This window comes from Tympanuchus pallidicinctus, unplaced genomic scaffold, assembly GCF_026119805.1.
Source record: "Tympanuchus pallidicinctus isolate F22 unplaced genomic scaffold, pur_lepc_1.0 scaffold3, whole genome shotgun sequence".
Lineage (NCBI taxonomy): Eukaryota > Metazoa > Chordata > Aves > Galliformes > Phasianidae > Tympanuchus > Tympanuchus pallidicinctus.
In genome coordinates, this window is record NW_026294747.1 from 9,180,504 (window position 1) to 9,195,519 (window position 15,016).

A 15,016-nucleotide genomic window follows, 5' to 3' on the forward strand; every position below is an offset into this window, starting at 1 on the left:
TTAATGAGCCTTGTTCCCAGTGCATTGTTCACTTCACACTTGACAGCAGCTCCATGGATCAGGATGGAATGTGTCTGTTCTTAACTGTGAGTTTTAATATTTTGCACTGAAAGATCATAATGTTGCTTCATCATTAAGAAAACTACAAAATTAACTTTTGCCCCAAGGGAAAGACAGATGGCAGTTTGATGGCCTCATTATTCTTTTTTTCTTTTTAACAAGAGTAAGGTTTTATATTAGCTTATATAATCCAAAGAGATCTCTTAAGAAGCTGATGCCAGCTAGAAGAGTAAGAAATATATTGCCATACAATGCCATTAATTTTCAACTTTCTAACAATATTTGCTGTAATAAAATTTTAGGTGTATATCTATTTCTTTTTCCTTCAGTAGGAGTAGACCCAATGATTGCTCCCAGTAAGTAAACTTGGCTCTCTGAGGCCAGAAGTAATCCTGCTTATATAACAGAGCTAACATTTTACCCACAGCTTTTGCAGTTATGCATAGGCAGACCATCACAGGTTGAGGCTTTGATATGTAACACGTGATGGCACAATTTTATAGTACAATTAAAGGACAATGTGTGTAATGATTAGAAGAAGTGAACAGCCACAAGGTCTCTAGTGAATGCTCTGTACAGCTCTGGGTGATGTTCTTACCACACGTGCACCCAGCATGCCCATTCCTAATGGAGCACATCATTAGGGATTTCCTATGGATCCCCAGTACTTTGGAGAATCTAGCTAAATAGGAATTTAACTGCCTCCCAGGGAATTAAGTAGTACCCACAGTGGACTTTGAAATAAGGGGAAAAAGCAAGGCTGATTACAGTCCCTCTGTTCAGTTTAAGCAGGAATTCTGTTTCTTATTTGTTTATTTTCTGTATGTGATTTAAGCACAATTCACGTATTCATTTTACCATCTGAAAAAGCCATGTGATAAAGAGTGATGGAATGAAAAGGAGTACATGTTCTCTGGGGCATTCTTGATACCACATTTGCACGCCACGTGCAGGAGCCTGTCAAACAAATTATGTCATGAACTGAACACTTATAGTATTTGTGGTCATCCTTATGTGTCACCATTAAGACTGGGTTCTAAACCTCTGCAATGGAGGAATGGGAGACAAGGAAAACGGTGCCTCCATCAGAGCATTTCCTGTTATGCTGTGTTCTGTCTTTTTATTCGAATGTGAGGTAGGAAGAACACATTTCACTAAATCTTGCTGGTTCCAAGATTTTTTCTAGTCCAGAAGTCTTAGATTTGGAAAAGTGACCTCAAGAGGAAGGTGTCTAATACTCTGGCTGTGGAGACCCAGTAAGATCTCTGGTGGAAAAGGCCCCTCCAGAACTGCTAAAACTTACTACTACTTACTACTTACATTTGATGGTAGAATGGCACAGACCTTCACCAACACTGCAGAAGAACTGACTTTTTTGTCTCAAATGCAGGCCACTTTGTCTCACTGAGTGTGATCCCAAATCTGTGGCCAATGCTGTAGCACTTATTGCAAATTGAGAAAAAGGAAATAAAATTACCTCCTTAAATGAAAGTTGATGTCAGTGGGCAGAATGTTGTCTTAGCATAGGTGACATGCATTGCAGGCAGAGAGATTTGAGACTGATGTCTTTGGCACTATGCAGGATTTACATGGGCACATCTGACAGCTCAGTATGTCTATATATCTATACTGTATTTACCACTGCCAGATTGATGGACAAAGTGAAAATCCAAACTGGAGTAACAGTCGAGAAAAATGCTAATTAAATCTAGGAAATAGGTCTCGAATTCAATTCTAAGTCATAGGCCCCTAGCAGAAAAATCAGTATAAAAATGACAACTCCAATTCAGATGCAATCATCAAATTTCTTTTTGTCTTGATTTATTTTGTAATAAGTACTACTGACTGTATTGTAGTCAAAAAAGGATTTATTCAGTCGATTTTCAAGGGTAATGAAACACCAATGAACTATGGAAAACTGCATATTGAAATGACACAGATCTGCATAATTCTTAAGGCTGCTTGTATTTGCTTCATATGGATGCTAGCAGAGACCTGATATCGGTTCAGCCACGTGTTCCTACATGTAAGGCAGCTTAGGAAAGTCATGTACATGAGTGGATTTTCCTTTGTTTTGCATGGCAGTGTTTCTGACATTGACAAATCACAAGACATTAGCATGTACATTTGGCTAAAAATGCCTTTGTAGAGGCTTCAGTAAGTAGGCTATTCCGCTTCTTTTGCAGCCACACTTGTAGACCCTTTTCCTCCTTAGTACATGTAATGTGACTTTACATTATAATATTTAAAGGGCAAGTATCTTAAGTTTAAATGGGACAGATTTACTACCATAAAGTATTTAGCATCGTAAAGTAACAAGTTTCATCCACTTAATGTCAGATCTGAATCTTAGTTCTTCTAAATCTTCATTCTAAGTAAAATTATCTGACAATTTCTGAATAAAAAGATGAAATTTCTGGTCAGAATCGTATTTCTCCGGGTGTGACTTAATGAAAGTTAGGGTTGACATCAAAGATAGAAGTAAGTTCAATATTCTCCATATTCCCCTTCGTTGTAGGGAGTTAAAAATCTGAATCCCTTGGAGTGATCAAAGGATGGCAATTTTTGTAAATCACAGAGGAGTAACCTAGGCACCTCCTTTTATTGTTTTCAGTTTCAATAGGGGTACTGTGAAGCTTCTGGAAACAGTATTGGATTATAGTAGATACTCTCATGACGTTGTGACTCAACTGCTTCTTTAACAATAGCAGTGTCTAAACCATTACAGAAACAGCAGTGTTTTACTTCTAAAACCTAGTTGACAAACTGTTTTTATTTCCTTTCCCAGCCTTCAGCATCATTAGGCGTTGTGGGCTTTTCAAACGATTTAGAAATGGAACTGCCTTCAAGATTATCGAGGCCGGTCGACCCACAGGTGCAAGGCATAGCCACTGTGGCACTTGGCCCATCCCCAAGCACCCGCTGTGACTGTGATACTCCACCAGAGCCAGTGCCTAGCTACAGTTTGGCACTGGGAAGAGCTCCAGTTGAGCTGAACCCTGGGATTTCTACTGCCCTCACACCAGATGATGCACATCAGGGCAGCACGAAGTGCAAGGTAGGAGTCACTCAAACTCCTCTACTGAAATGGAATCCGTTTTCATTGATAGCACACGCTGTAGTTAGTCATGTAAAAAAAGCTGTTCAATAAGTATGATTTTCTTCTGATACTTAAAGACTGATTGCATTGTTATTTTTATTAAGAAAATTAATAATTGGGTTTAAAATTTTTCCTCTGAAGCTGGAAAATGAAGATTTCAATTCTGTGGATCGTCAGCCAGAAAACAGCTTGGCTACAGCTGGGCAAGATGTAGTGAATGAATTAAGTCTTTCTATGCAAAACGTTCTGGAAGAACCTATTAATCTTTCGGTCAAAAAATCTCAGCGTTGTACTTCTCCTTCTGAACTGCTCAGCAACAATTCTCTTCTTCCTGTGAATGCCAGGATAAGATCACTTAGAAATGAAGAAGGTAACAGGCTTTTCATTGTTTCATTTAAGTTTGGGGTTTTTCTTTCTTGTTACTGTACATTACAAGCATTGCAAAGCAGTTTGCATATTGATGTACTTTCATAAATGTGCTTCCCCAGCAAGCTTCAATTATCAAGTACTTAATCCAATGGAAAAGTATTTGATCTCATTTGTGGAGAAAAACTTGAAAATGATATGCCTTGAATCTGTAACATCCTTCAGCTCTGAGCCAGAAACGCATGCATCTGTGTGAAGTACCTGGAGTATTAGTTCTCTGAGAAACACTCCCATTAATGAGACCTGCAGTTATGGCTATTGAAGAGCTGGTTTGGAGAGTCCAAATTCAATTAAAAAAAAAAAAATTACTTCCAAAATGTGATGTGCCTTCTGCTAAGTCCTTCATGTCAGTAGCAGAGCAAATTTTTGTGAGGTTAATATGTTGCACAGTATGTGCTTTTGCTTGGCTCTGTCTACTGTGGAACATTCCCTTCAGCCAAGGCCTATTTCTTTAGTCTTAATAGGGAATTAGACTTTATTTAACTCTTTACGTGGGCAAATTGCCAGCAGCCTTGTGCTGCACTGTATAGCCTCATTCCTGCAAACTCTAAAAGTCAATGGAACTATTCATGCAAGCAAGGGATTTCGGGATCAAACTGCTATTCTGTGACTTATGCCAATATTTGGCTGCATTTCCCTGTAAAAGATGAATTAATATTTCTATCTCCATGCTGTGTTTTTATTCCGAGAATTCTAATTAGTACAAAGAAGACGTAGTTCAGTGAGCCAAGTAGATGAGTTTGTCTTCTCGTAGATATACTATGCCAAGATGTGACAATTATGCCACAATCAGCTGTGTGAGTAGCAAGGATCATCTGTGCCCCTAAAAAGCTGTGCCTCAGTTAGGCTTAAGTCTTTTGGAGATGAGCAGTTGTGTAATGTCTGGGCTCTGCAATTACTGTGCAGCCCAGGGCTGAACGCAGTGTTACAGCTAAGGCCTCTGGGGCACTGAGCAAAGCAGCTCCTGTGTTTTATATTCCTCACTACAGGCAGTGGGCAACATTTGCCATTTTTCTGCAGCTTCTTTACGTAATTAACTTGCATGTAGTGAATAGTATGACACTCACCCTTAGTTATTTCTACAAAACAGTTCTCATCTCAGTCAGTCATTTTCCTATGCTAATTCAATCACTTTCCTTCATACACGTGGTACTTGGTGTTGTCTCAGTCAATTCCTGCTGACTTTGGAGGTTTTTCCATGATGTATTAAGATAAGTTTTGAGTTTTTAACATTCTTGCAACTCCTCTGGGTTGATGTCTTTCTCAAATTTGTGTAAGTATGCTTCCTCATAAGCCAAGCAGCTAATGGAAAAGTTGATTAATATTGGGATTCCAGCACCACTGGAAAATCCTGTATTGACAAAGGGCAGCAAGAGCTTCAGATCAGTATGCAGTCATGCTTTAGTAATTCTTTGCAGATTCTCATCTATTAAATTTCAACTGAGCAACAGTTGTAGGTGAACAACATGAAATACACTTCTACTTGTTTTGTCTTGTTTTGTTCCCAGGGACTGAAAACAGTGATAAGAGTATCATGAAGGTACATTGCTCTTACACAACAGGATAGGGACCATTGACCCCAGCTAGATTTCCTTTAAAAAAGCATGTTTTGGTAGCACACACTTGTCTCCAGGTAGACATATTTGCTTTATTTTCTTGTTAATATTATCCATGTTGAAATAATTTGTAACAAAGTTGTTACGGGTGATGTCAGTGGACTGTTCTATACAAGAGCACCTGTTAGCGCATTCATCCCTGCCCCTATTCTATCCTTGCCCCTAGTCCATCTCTCCAAAGTTGTTTCATTGCCTGTGCCTAGTGTTGGTCAAGAGTTGTGGTTATTTACATGCTTATATAATGGATAGTTTTGAATTACTATGTTTTTACGTTACGTACGCTGGAGAGTATAAAGGATCATACAATGTAGCTTTTGTCCCTAAGAGAGTCATAATTTCTTTCCTGTTTTTGAGTAACTAGAATTATCCAGAGGCTTCTAAGCATGGAACAGGAGACTGCAAAAACTTCCTGAGACTTAGACTGTGGGTCTGCTTTTGCCAAGTGAAGGCTATATAGCACAAAGGATTACTCCTGATGTTCCCTGTGTATGGATGTGTGCAGTGTGTCCGTATATGTCTATAATTCCAAGGGAATATAACCAATTCAGCAAGATGTTTTGGAAAGGCTCCTCATATACAGTATAGAAGTTCTAGTTAAGACAAAGACAAAGAATGTTCCCCAGAATAGAAAATAGCACACACATTTAATATACATACTGATGAACTGATCACATAATTCACTTATGTTATCATATTAAACAGCAGTCAGAAGTACATGAATATTAAAGTATGTTCTACCCAAATCTGACTCTGATATTATAAATATTTTATTTTTTCTTCTTTTCTGTTCCAGTTTCCAATAACTGTGAAAAGGAACATTTTGAAATGGTTATGAAAGGCAATCAGAATGTCAGGTAACAGTCTTTTTTTATACAACAGCACTAGTCATGGAATTTTATTCATGTATTTAGAAAATGTCTCTTACTTAATGCAAATGGAAAAGTTTTTTTAAGAAGAATGCAAGGCTCCTTATAGATAATAATTCTGAAAGTTATGGAGTATTCTCTTAAACTTGAAAACTACAGCTTAAAAAAAGTGATGTGTTCACGCATGCCTATAATTCTCTTGTGATTTTCAGAATATGTAAATGAAAACATTTGTCATTTGGACAACTGTAAACTGTTTAGTCCCATTTAAAGCCAAAAAAAGTAAATTGGGAACAGGATTAGTATTACATTGAGAATTTTAATAAGTTTTGTTTTTGTCTATTGCTGTGCTAATATCTTAAGGTTGAATGTTATAATGAGTTCTTATTTGAAAAGCATTGAACATGACTTGGGTTGTATGCCAGTGTATATGGGGAAAGGGCAGAAGGTACTGATGCATTTGCACACATGATTAAATGAAAGTGTTTGCACTCTGATTTCATAAAGAACTGGCATTTAAAAATCCTTTTAACCAGTTAACCCTTTAGTCAACTTTTAGCCACCAGAGCCACAGCTAATGAAGGAAAAAGAGAAGAATAGTACATGAAAAATGTTGAAAATGAGTAGGGAGGAGAATTGTGTGGAATGTGATTGACTTTAACCATATGTTATTTTAATGGTGGTGCTTGCCCTAGAGAGCCAAGGATCCCCTATGTGAGACTGGAACGTCTGAAAATCTGTGCATCGGAATCTGGCGAGCTACCAGTTTTTAAGCTCCAGCCACAGGAGAGTGGGCAGGAGGGCAATTTTCTCCTGATAATTGAGCATGGGACTCAGTCTTCAAGTATGGCTATAAAAGTGAGTGGGATTTGCTTGAAGTTTTACCTGCCTTCTCCCTGTCTTGCTGACTTGTAGTATTCAGAGTTCCTAAAAGTCATTATACACTTAACACGGATTTCTTGATTAATTTCATTCTTAATACGTCTGTGATGGGCTGAAGTAAGAGCATGCAGCTTTTGTTTGCTGTGTAGCTTCCTGTTACTTCTACCTGTGAGAAGTCCCTCTCTGAGATCAGATAGCTGTAGCATTTTGTGTTCTAACAGCCTAGATTGTCTATCAAATTATAAACACAGCATAAATAGCTTGAAACTGACCTGAATCCTTGTTCAGGCATCGCAACATGAGTGATGGGAACCAATTCCAGAAATAACAGTGTTACAGATTTTTGAAAGCTTAATGTTCTATCACTTCCCCAGTGTCTTAAAAGTGAACTTCTTTCCACAGAAGGAAACTAGAACTTGTATTGGGAAGACAAAACTATTTTCTTGGGTTCTGTTTTATTTTTTTTCAGTTGCTTTCTGTAAAAATTGCACCTGCACCTATATAATGTGCAGTTTCCATGAAGAGCAAAAAAGATGTTGTATCTGGTATTCATGACATGAGATCTGTACATCTCTGTCTGTGCTATAACACAATGGTATGTAAAGGAAACGACTTGACCTGGCCAACCACTGGCTGGTGCTGAGCTGAGCACAGGCCTGCCAAAACCCAGTGTCCTCTGCAGAAGAGTTCACTGTAGAGAAACTTTTTTTTTTTTTTTTCTGCAGATAACTGCTGCTGTTCTATATGTTCTATATGAAAGTGATGATTGTGTTATCCCAGATTTTTCTTTCTTCAAGATAAATAAAGGTGGTTCACCTGAAGGACTGAAATCCAAAGAGGAGAACACAGATGACAGAAAATTTCTCATAACCCAGGATGCAGGACAAATAAAATCTCCTCCTGCAGATATTCCATCTGTCGATCAGAAGCTCACCAATGGTACCTCCATCATGAAAAAATCTCCAGTTACTCAGGAAGTCAATACAATTGAGAATGAAGACTTCTGTGCTGTGTGTCTTAATGGAGGAGAACTGCTGTGCTGTGATCATTGCCCCAAGGTCTTCCATCTCTCCTGCCATGTTCCAGCCCTACTCAGCTTTCCAGTGTGAGTACACGTGGCGTTTTGCTAATGTGCTCTCTTTCTGGTTATTTCCTTGGGGTAGAATGTCACCTTAGGGATGTATGTGTCAACCTAACAGGAGGGTAACTGCATCTCTTTCTTACTTTTTAAGTTATTTTCCTAGAATCAGAATTGTCTTACTAGATGAAATATTAACAACTATTCTAAGCCATGTGTGCCTTCTATAAAGTTAGCTGGCCACTACAATGAAGTAGATAGCAGACCTAGAGCTTTAAAAACATTGTTATACCTTACTGTAGAAAAATAAAGTTCTAAATTGCATGCAATGGAAGATGTTGAATGCAACATCTGTTGTGTGTCAGTTCTTCCCTGCATGAGGAAAGGCAATCATTGACCTCCTTCCCGTTCAGTTTTCCAGCCAGGCTTAGGGGAAATTTGGGATTAATGAAGTTTTTGTGGCAGTGTTCATTTACAATAGATTTCCAAAGACATACAGTCCTTAGTGACTTCACGTAGACAAATGGTATGTGACAATCATACAGACTGAGTTACACGTCCACATACCAAACTTCAGAAGTAATATGCATTCCTGGTGTTGTGTCATTCTGAAGTCAGCTACAAATCATTTCTAGGTGGGTCCAAAGACTACTTTGTTTGTGTTAAGGCCAAATAACGGTCTCTGCTGTGCAAATACCTTGTGGGATATTACTTTGGAGACTAGTTTGTTCTGTCTGTTCAAAAAGCAGTAAGTTCCATGTCTTGGGCTTTTCCCTCTTTTGTGTAAGAGCTGAGTCATCACTAACCTCTCATTTTAAAGCACTGAAAAAAAAATTTTCCTTGTAGAATAAGCTTCCTAGGCAAATTTTAATTTCTAATGAAATATAGCTACTCTTGCTAACTAAACTTCTGTATTCATAGTTCTGTAATAGACATATGTCTGGTCCTGATGTTGCAGAAGTCTGGCACTCTCCTCATGACATTCTTCAAGGGGTTTCTGAAAATAGATCTACTAGGAACAGAGTTTAGCCTCATGCAGAATTATGTCTATAATTATGTCTACTTGTTTTGGGATCCCACATGCTTGTGCACACTAACTTTTGTGATAATGCTATTTTCCTTGATATTCCTTGATTATTTCCTTGATATTTATTATCTAATGGATCAAGTTCTGTCTTACCATCTTATTGTTGGCTGTTTTTTCACTTTGCTTGCTGTTGATTTCTTTATTTGATTTCGTGAATTAGCAATTTTGTTTTTTGTTCACAAAAAAAAAATTGTGAATTCTGGTTATATGATTTCAAATGCTACCTATTTTTTTTTTTTTTTGTCTGCAACAAAAGCAATGCAATAGGTAAAATCTGAAATGACTGCATTTTGAGTTGTATTCCAATACCTTCAAAAGCATCTAATAGAGCGGGCTTGAGATTTAAGGTTATCTGCAGTTGCAATATGTGTTAAAAATGAGTTTTGAATATAGTGATTTCTGATGTTTGTTGTTTGACAAAGTGGCTGACCAGTTGTTACACAGATTCTTGGTTTCTTATTTTGCAGGGGAGAATGGGTGTGTACACTTTGCCGTAATCCAATGAAACCAGAGGTAGAATACGACTGTGAAAACACACGCTATGCTCATAGTTATAATGCACAATATGGCCTTGATGACTATGATCAGAAGGTGGGAATAACTACATCCTGTTACTGTATAGGAAAGGACATATGACCTCAGCTTGAGACTCTGTCTCTTACTGGAAAGTCAACTGTTTTGAGTTAGTTGCTCCTTGAGTGTTTCTGAGGATAGTAAATACAACAGAAGAATTGTTAGTATTCACTTATGTTGTTCTGTTCTTTCTAGAAAATTGTTTAATTCAAAATGAAAGTGATGCAATAGAAAAATGAACAAGGAAGTCACATTCAGCAGCAGAGCACCCCCTCTCTGTGTCGACTGTGCCTGGCACTGTGCCACCAAATCTTTTTCTTTCAAGACTTGGCACGCTCTCAGACATCTGCTCAGGCCAGTTGCAAGGACATTTTCTGACGCGGACACTTTTTGACTCTCAGCTGAATTGCAGTCAACTTATTTAGTTCATACTGAACATTAATTACCTTTAGGATGACATTTAGGCACTGCTAAACCAGCGTAGAGGAAATTTTATCCTTTTGTATCTTCATTACCAGTTTTCTCTTCCAAACCTCTTATTAAAATTACCATTTCTTATAGCCTGTTTGATGCTAGGAAGCTAAAGCTCCAAACAGATGTCCTGTGTATATTAGTGACAGCTGGACAGAGATACTGAGTTCACACTGCTGAGTACAGTTGCTGAGCTGGCACTGCACAAACGAAACCTAGGATTAGGCACTGTACTTAAGGGCCTCAGCAATGGTTCTCAGAGCACTGCAGCAAGGCTTATGAGCCACAGCACCACACAATTTCATCTGTGATGATTGCAGACCTGAGCTACATAAAGAACTGGATGTGACTTCTGAACTTTTATGTGATTCCTGTTTGCATTAGAATGGGTACAACTGACCAGAAATAGTCATGGTCTGAGCGTGGATTTGTGAAGTTCTTTTTAGAAAATGGAATTGGTTAGAAACTGTGTCAGTGAGGAATTCCCAAGAATTTCCAGGAAAAACATGTGCATACAAAATACTTTCCACAAAGCTTCCCCCCCCCCCCTTTTCTTTTACCATTCTCACTTTCTAAACTATAAAAGGCAGCAAGGCATAACATCCCACAGGTTGGAATGAAGCATGCTATTTTGCATCAAAAGTGTAAAGATTATGTAAAAACTCCCCTTGTGGTTAGTAGGATTAACTAAGAACAAGGATGAAACTCACTTGTTTCAGATTAAAATATATTTCAAATTTGGTTTCCACAGAAATGTGAAAAGCTGGTGCTTTCCCTGTTCTGCAGTAGTATGAGCCTCCCATTCCATGAACCAGTCAGCCCCCTGGTAAGTACTGAGCACCTCTGTGTCAGAGGGAAGCCAAAAGAATATTCTGGCACACGTCATGAATTAAAGAATTCAATGAATTGCAAGAATTAGATTCTTGCAGTTTTAACAGTGAAAGTGAAACAAGTTAGAGGAGCGAAACAAGAGAAAAAGAGTAGGTAGGCATGAAGGAACTGTGCAAATAACAAGATAAAAACCATTCCACCTAATAAAGCTTGCACTGATCTAATGGAATTACGTAATGTTATGTAACAAGTAAGTTGTGATCCAGAAAGATTTACGGAGGGAGAAATCCTGATAGTAGGTGGCATTGAAAAAGACTTTTGTTGACCTTTAAGAAGAGCACATATTAGTATATTTTCAGTCACTCTTGGCAGACTGCTTCCCACAGTATCAGCTTCCAGTACCTTGGCACATTATTTTTTATAAAGGCCTGGGGGAAATGGCAGCCAATTATCAGTGTTACATATATTATTGATTAAGGTTAAATGATGACATTTCTATCTGGGGATAAACTTTAGGAAGTGCAAATAGCACAGTAGTCATTGAAGTATGTTATTTTCAAGACTGATTTTGCAAGCAAGCATCATTTAATCAAACCTAAAGGCACACAGGAAGAGGGTGTGCAAGCATAGGTATCAAAAGACCAGAGTTCTCTTCTTTGCTGCAAGGAATCCTCTGCACAGTGACTTCAATCCAAGCTTGGATAGAAGTTGCTGGAGAGAAAATGTTTTAATTAAAAAGGTAACAAACCTGTATTCTATTCTTATTGCAGGCTCGGCATTATTATCAGATCATCAAAAGGCCAATGGATTTGTCAATCATAAGAAAAAAGCTGCAGAAAAAGGATAAGTTCCACTATTCTGCACCTGAGGAACTTGTGACTGACGTGCGTCTTATGTTTTGGAACTGTGCAAAGTTCAATTATGTAGGTTTCTAATATACATGGGTGAGGGAACACAACATGGAGGGTTGCACTTTAAAGCTGTCACAGTGGCATAGCACTACTGGTTCCATTGACACTGGGTATAGGGTTGGGATAAGCAAGAGTATTGATCAGTTTTGCTCTTTGGAAAGTACATGTGTTTTTATTGATGGCAGAAAAGAAGATAATGTGCAGCTGAGAGCTGGAGATGCATATGGGTCTAAAATTAAAGAGGATATTTTAGCTGACAACTTTCTAAAGTGATGTTGAGTTTACTGTGAGAAACCATCTGTATCCAGAAGAATAGCTAGGAAAATTCAGGTGCATAGAAATTCATGAGTGATGGCAAATGCTATTCTTTCTAGTCCACTGAACATCTCTTTTCTTAGAGGTGCAGAATCATCTTCCTTAATAGCAGCATCTGGTTTTTACTTACACTGTTAATACAGAGGGACTAATGGCCTGTAGAAAGAGTGCAGGAAACTAATGGAGACGAAGCAGGGAGAACCAAGACAAGACATTAAGAAAAGGTGGGCATTTATTTCATCCTTGATGGTTTCTGTGTGCAATAAGACTGAATGGTTGTTTATTCTCTTACAGCCAGATTCAGAGGTTGCTGAGGCTGGACGATGTCTAGATGTATTCTTTGAGGGCAAACTGAAAGAGATTTATCCGGATAGGCACTTCCCCTCAGCGCAGCAAGATGACAGTGACTGTGAAGAGTTGGAGAACCACAACAGCAAAATGCCCCACCAGGATTTTCAATGGCCATCACATGAACAGGAGTGGGTTCAACCTAAAAAGAGGCGACGCCACGCTGTAAGATTGCAAAAACAAAAGCATTTGGTTGCTAAGTGGCCACCCTGCTAATTCTGTTTGCAGCTACTGAAGGGAAGTTTTGACATTGCTGTGTGGGAAAACTGTCAAGCATCTATCACAGAGATGTGATCAGTTCTGCAGTTTTATGTCAAGATCCTCTTGGTGGGATAAAGTGTCAGTTGTGTATAAGAGCGTGAGAGTGAACAAGTGAAGTCTCTCAGACCACGCAGTTATCTTCCTAGCAGAAAACTCTGTCAAGTTTTTGATATTTTTTTTTTTAAAGACTGAGACCTCTAGCTATTCACTGTTTGTTTCCTTTGTGCACAGGAAAGCGACAAAACTAAAAGAATGACGTTTCAGACTGCTAACAGCCTTCCTCAGGTGTGACCTCCTGAAGATACCTGATTTGCTAAGAGGAATCCAGCAGAATAACTGACAGAGTTAAGGTGTGTGGGAGGAAAGCAAAGCACTCGGGCTGTTAATTTATATTCTCCTACTCTGCTGACCATATGCCTTATTTGTAGATCTTGTGGGTAGATAACAGATGAGGAGTGTTTGATTCTGTCTGTATTTCATCTATTAAGTCACGTGTATGTTTTGCAATGTTTACACTGAAGTACTGATGTTTTGGTGATACATAACGATTAATAATAAAAGTAACGTGCTAAGAATACTTAAAATTGCAGTACCACTTCATAATCGGTTCAACATGACATCTCTATTTTATAGAACACGGGTAACCATGTAATAATCTTATAATGACAGTGTGAATATCGGCCGTGCTTTGTGATAAATACAATGTGTGGTCATAAGACATAATCCTGTTGTCTTATTCACTGATGTTTCTGGGAGCTTGACTGCTCGAGGCCTATGGGATACAGTCTAATGTGATTATCTGATTAGCTGTTTCTTTTGAAGCAGAGCATTCTCATTAAATGACTAAAGAGCTACTGCATTATGTGACACAGCTCTGTGCGAGCTGCTGCTGCGTGCACGCTGGATGCTCGGTTTGCAAGGAATGATTCTCCTGGTATTTAATTCATGCTCTGTAAGGCAGAGCAGAATTTTTGGGATCCTCAAAGGCAGCATTTCAGTGCCACCCAGGCCAGTTGTTTTTCTTTAAAGCAGATCACTTTAATAAGTTCACAATGGAGCAATTTACGTGGTTATAGAAGTGCCTATAAAATAACATCATGTACCCCTGATTTTCTCTTATTTCTGTTAATTTCTTGTAGACGTGATGATTAGCAGTGCTAGATGATGATAAATGTATATGTGTAGAAGTTCATACAGGATGAAAGGATGCTTAAGTTTTGTTGTCCTAAATTCTGCACCATACTGGCAGAACAACTCCAAGGGCTGAAAGAGAACTTAAGTGTTCACTGGAGCAAAGGATAGAATGTAATTTGTAAAGCCTAAAGTGTGGAATAGGTAAAGAAACATGGTGCCTGATCAGAGTAATGGTTTGCAAGCTATTTTCCACTTCTTCCAGAAGCAGATGAGCCAGATATTCACTTGCCAATGCTTTCTCCCCATGTATGTGAGGGGCATCTCTCTCTATAGAGCTCTGCCTAGCAGCTTAAGGCTGGGCTGTGCTCTGGCTCTGAGAGAGAAATAGCTTGCTGCAGATCTCATACCCAATTAGAGTCCATTTTAATTAGTGTCCTGTAAATAAAGATGATATTTTCAGCATAGGTTATAATGGGCTATTTGGTCTGGTAACCATGTATGTTATTTTAGATAACACTTTAAAGTAAAGGTTTATATATGAAACAGTAAGATGTGAATGTTATATTCTGCTGTCTGTGACTTACTGTTTGCCATTAACCTGATGTTTTCTTTTCTTTGAAAAATAAAGTTCTGGATATTATAAGCTGACTGGAAAACTGTGAGATCAAAGTGTGAATTCTTGTGTGCTTGCTTTCTGTCAAATCTGTGTTCTCAAAGCAGTAACTATCTTGGCATAACTGAATTAATCACCCTTATCTGTGTCTCCTTTTCTCAGCTGGGAACTAATTCCTCTGCTAAAGACTGATCTTTTAGCATTAGTGGCACAAGAATGATATGCTGTATAGCTTTCAGCTGGTGGCAAAGGTGGGAATAGGAAAGACTCATCACATTTTATTTTTTTTTTTCCTGAAAGAGATGAATGAACAAAAACCTACTTCTGTTTCATAAAGACTATACATTTGTAAACTGTATCATTAGTTTTGGAAATTGCCTGTTCTAATCAAATGTATCCAAGATATATTTTCTCTTCATTTAAAATAGAAGTGCACTAGTTTGT

At 38.3% G+C, this 15,016-nt stretch overlaps 1 protein-coding gene across 2 annotated transcripts in view; it reads left to right on the forward strand.

Annotated features, from left to right (window-relative positions):
- The window catches only part of TRIM66 (tripartite motif containing 66), a 42,971-nt gene extending 28,356 nt beyond the window's left edge, over window positions 1–14,615 (forward strand). For both annotated transcript variants that reach the window (XM_052696127.1, XM_052696126.1), the window contains exons 11-20: window positions 2,849–3,118; window positions 3,302–3,530; window positions 5,996–6,056; window positions 6,764–6,926; window positions 7,748–8,055; window positions 9,583–9,706; window positions 10,911–10,985; window positions 11,761–11,913; window positions 12,511–12,729; window positions 13,057–14,615. In XM_052696127.1, coding sequence (XP_052552087.1) covers window positions 2,849–3,118; window positions 3,302–3,530; window positions 5,996–6,056; window positions 6,764–6,926; window positions 7,748–8,055; window positions 9,583–9,706; window positions 10,911–10,985; window positions 11,761–11,913; window positions 12,511–12,729; window positions 13,057–13,116 — 1,662 coding nt within the window. In that variant the 3' untranslated portion in view covers window positions 13,117–14,615. The remainder of the gene's footprint in view (window positions 1–2,848; window positions 3,119–3,301; window positions 3,531–5,995; window positions 6,057–6,763; window positions 6,927–7,747; window positions 8,056–9,582; window positions 9,707–10,910; window positions 10,986–11,760; window positions 11,914–12,510; window positions 12,730–13,056) is intronic.
- The last annotated feature ends 401 nt before the right edge of the window (window positions 14,616–15,016 follow it).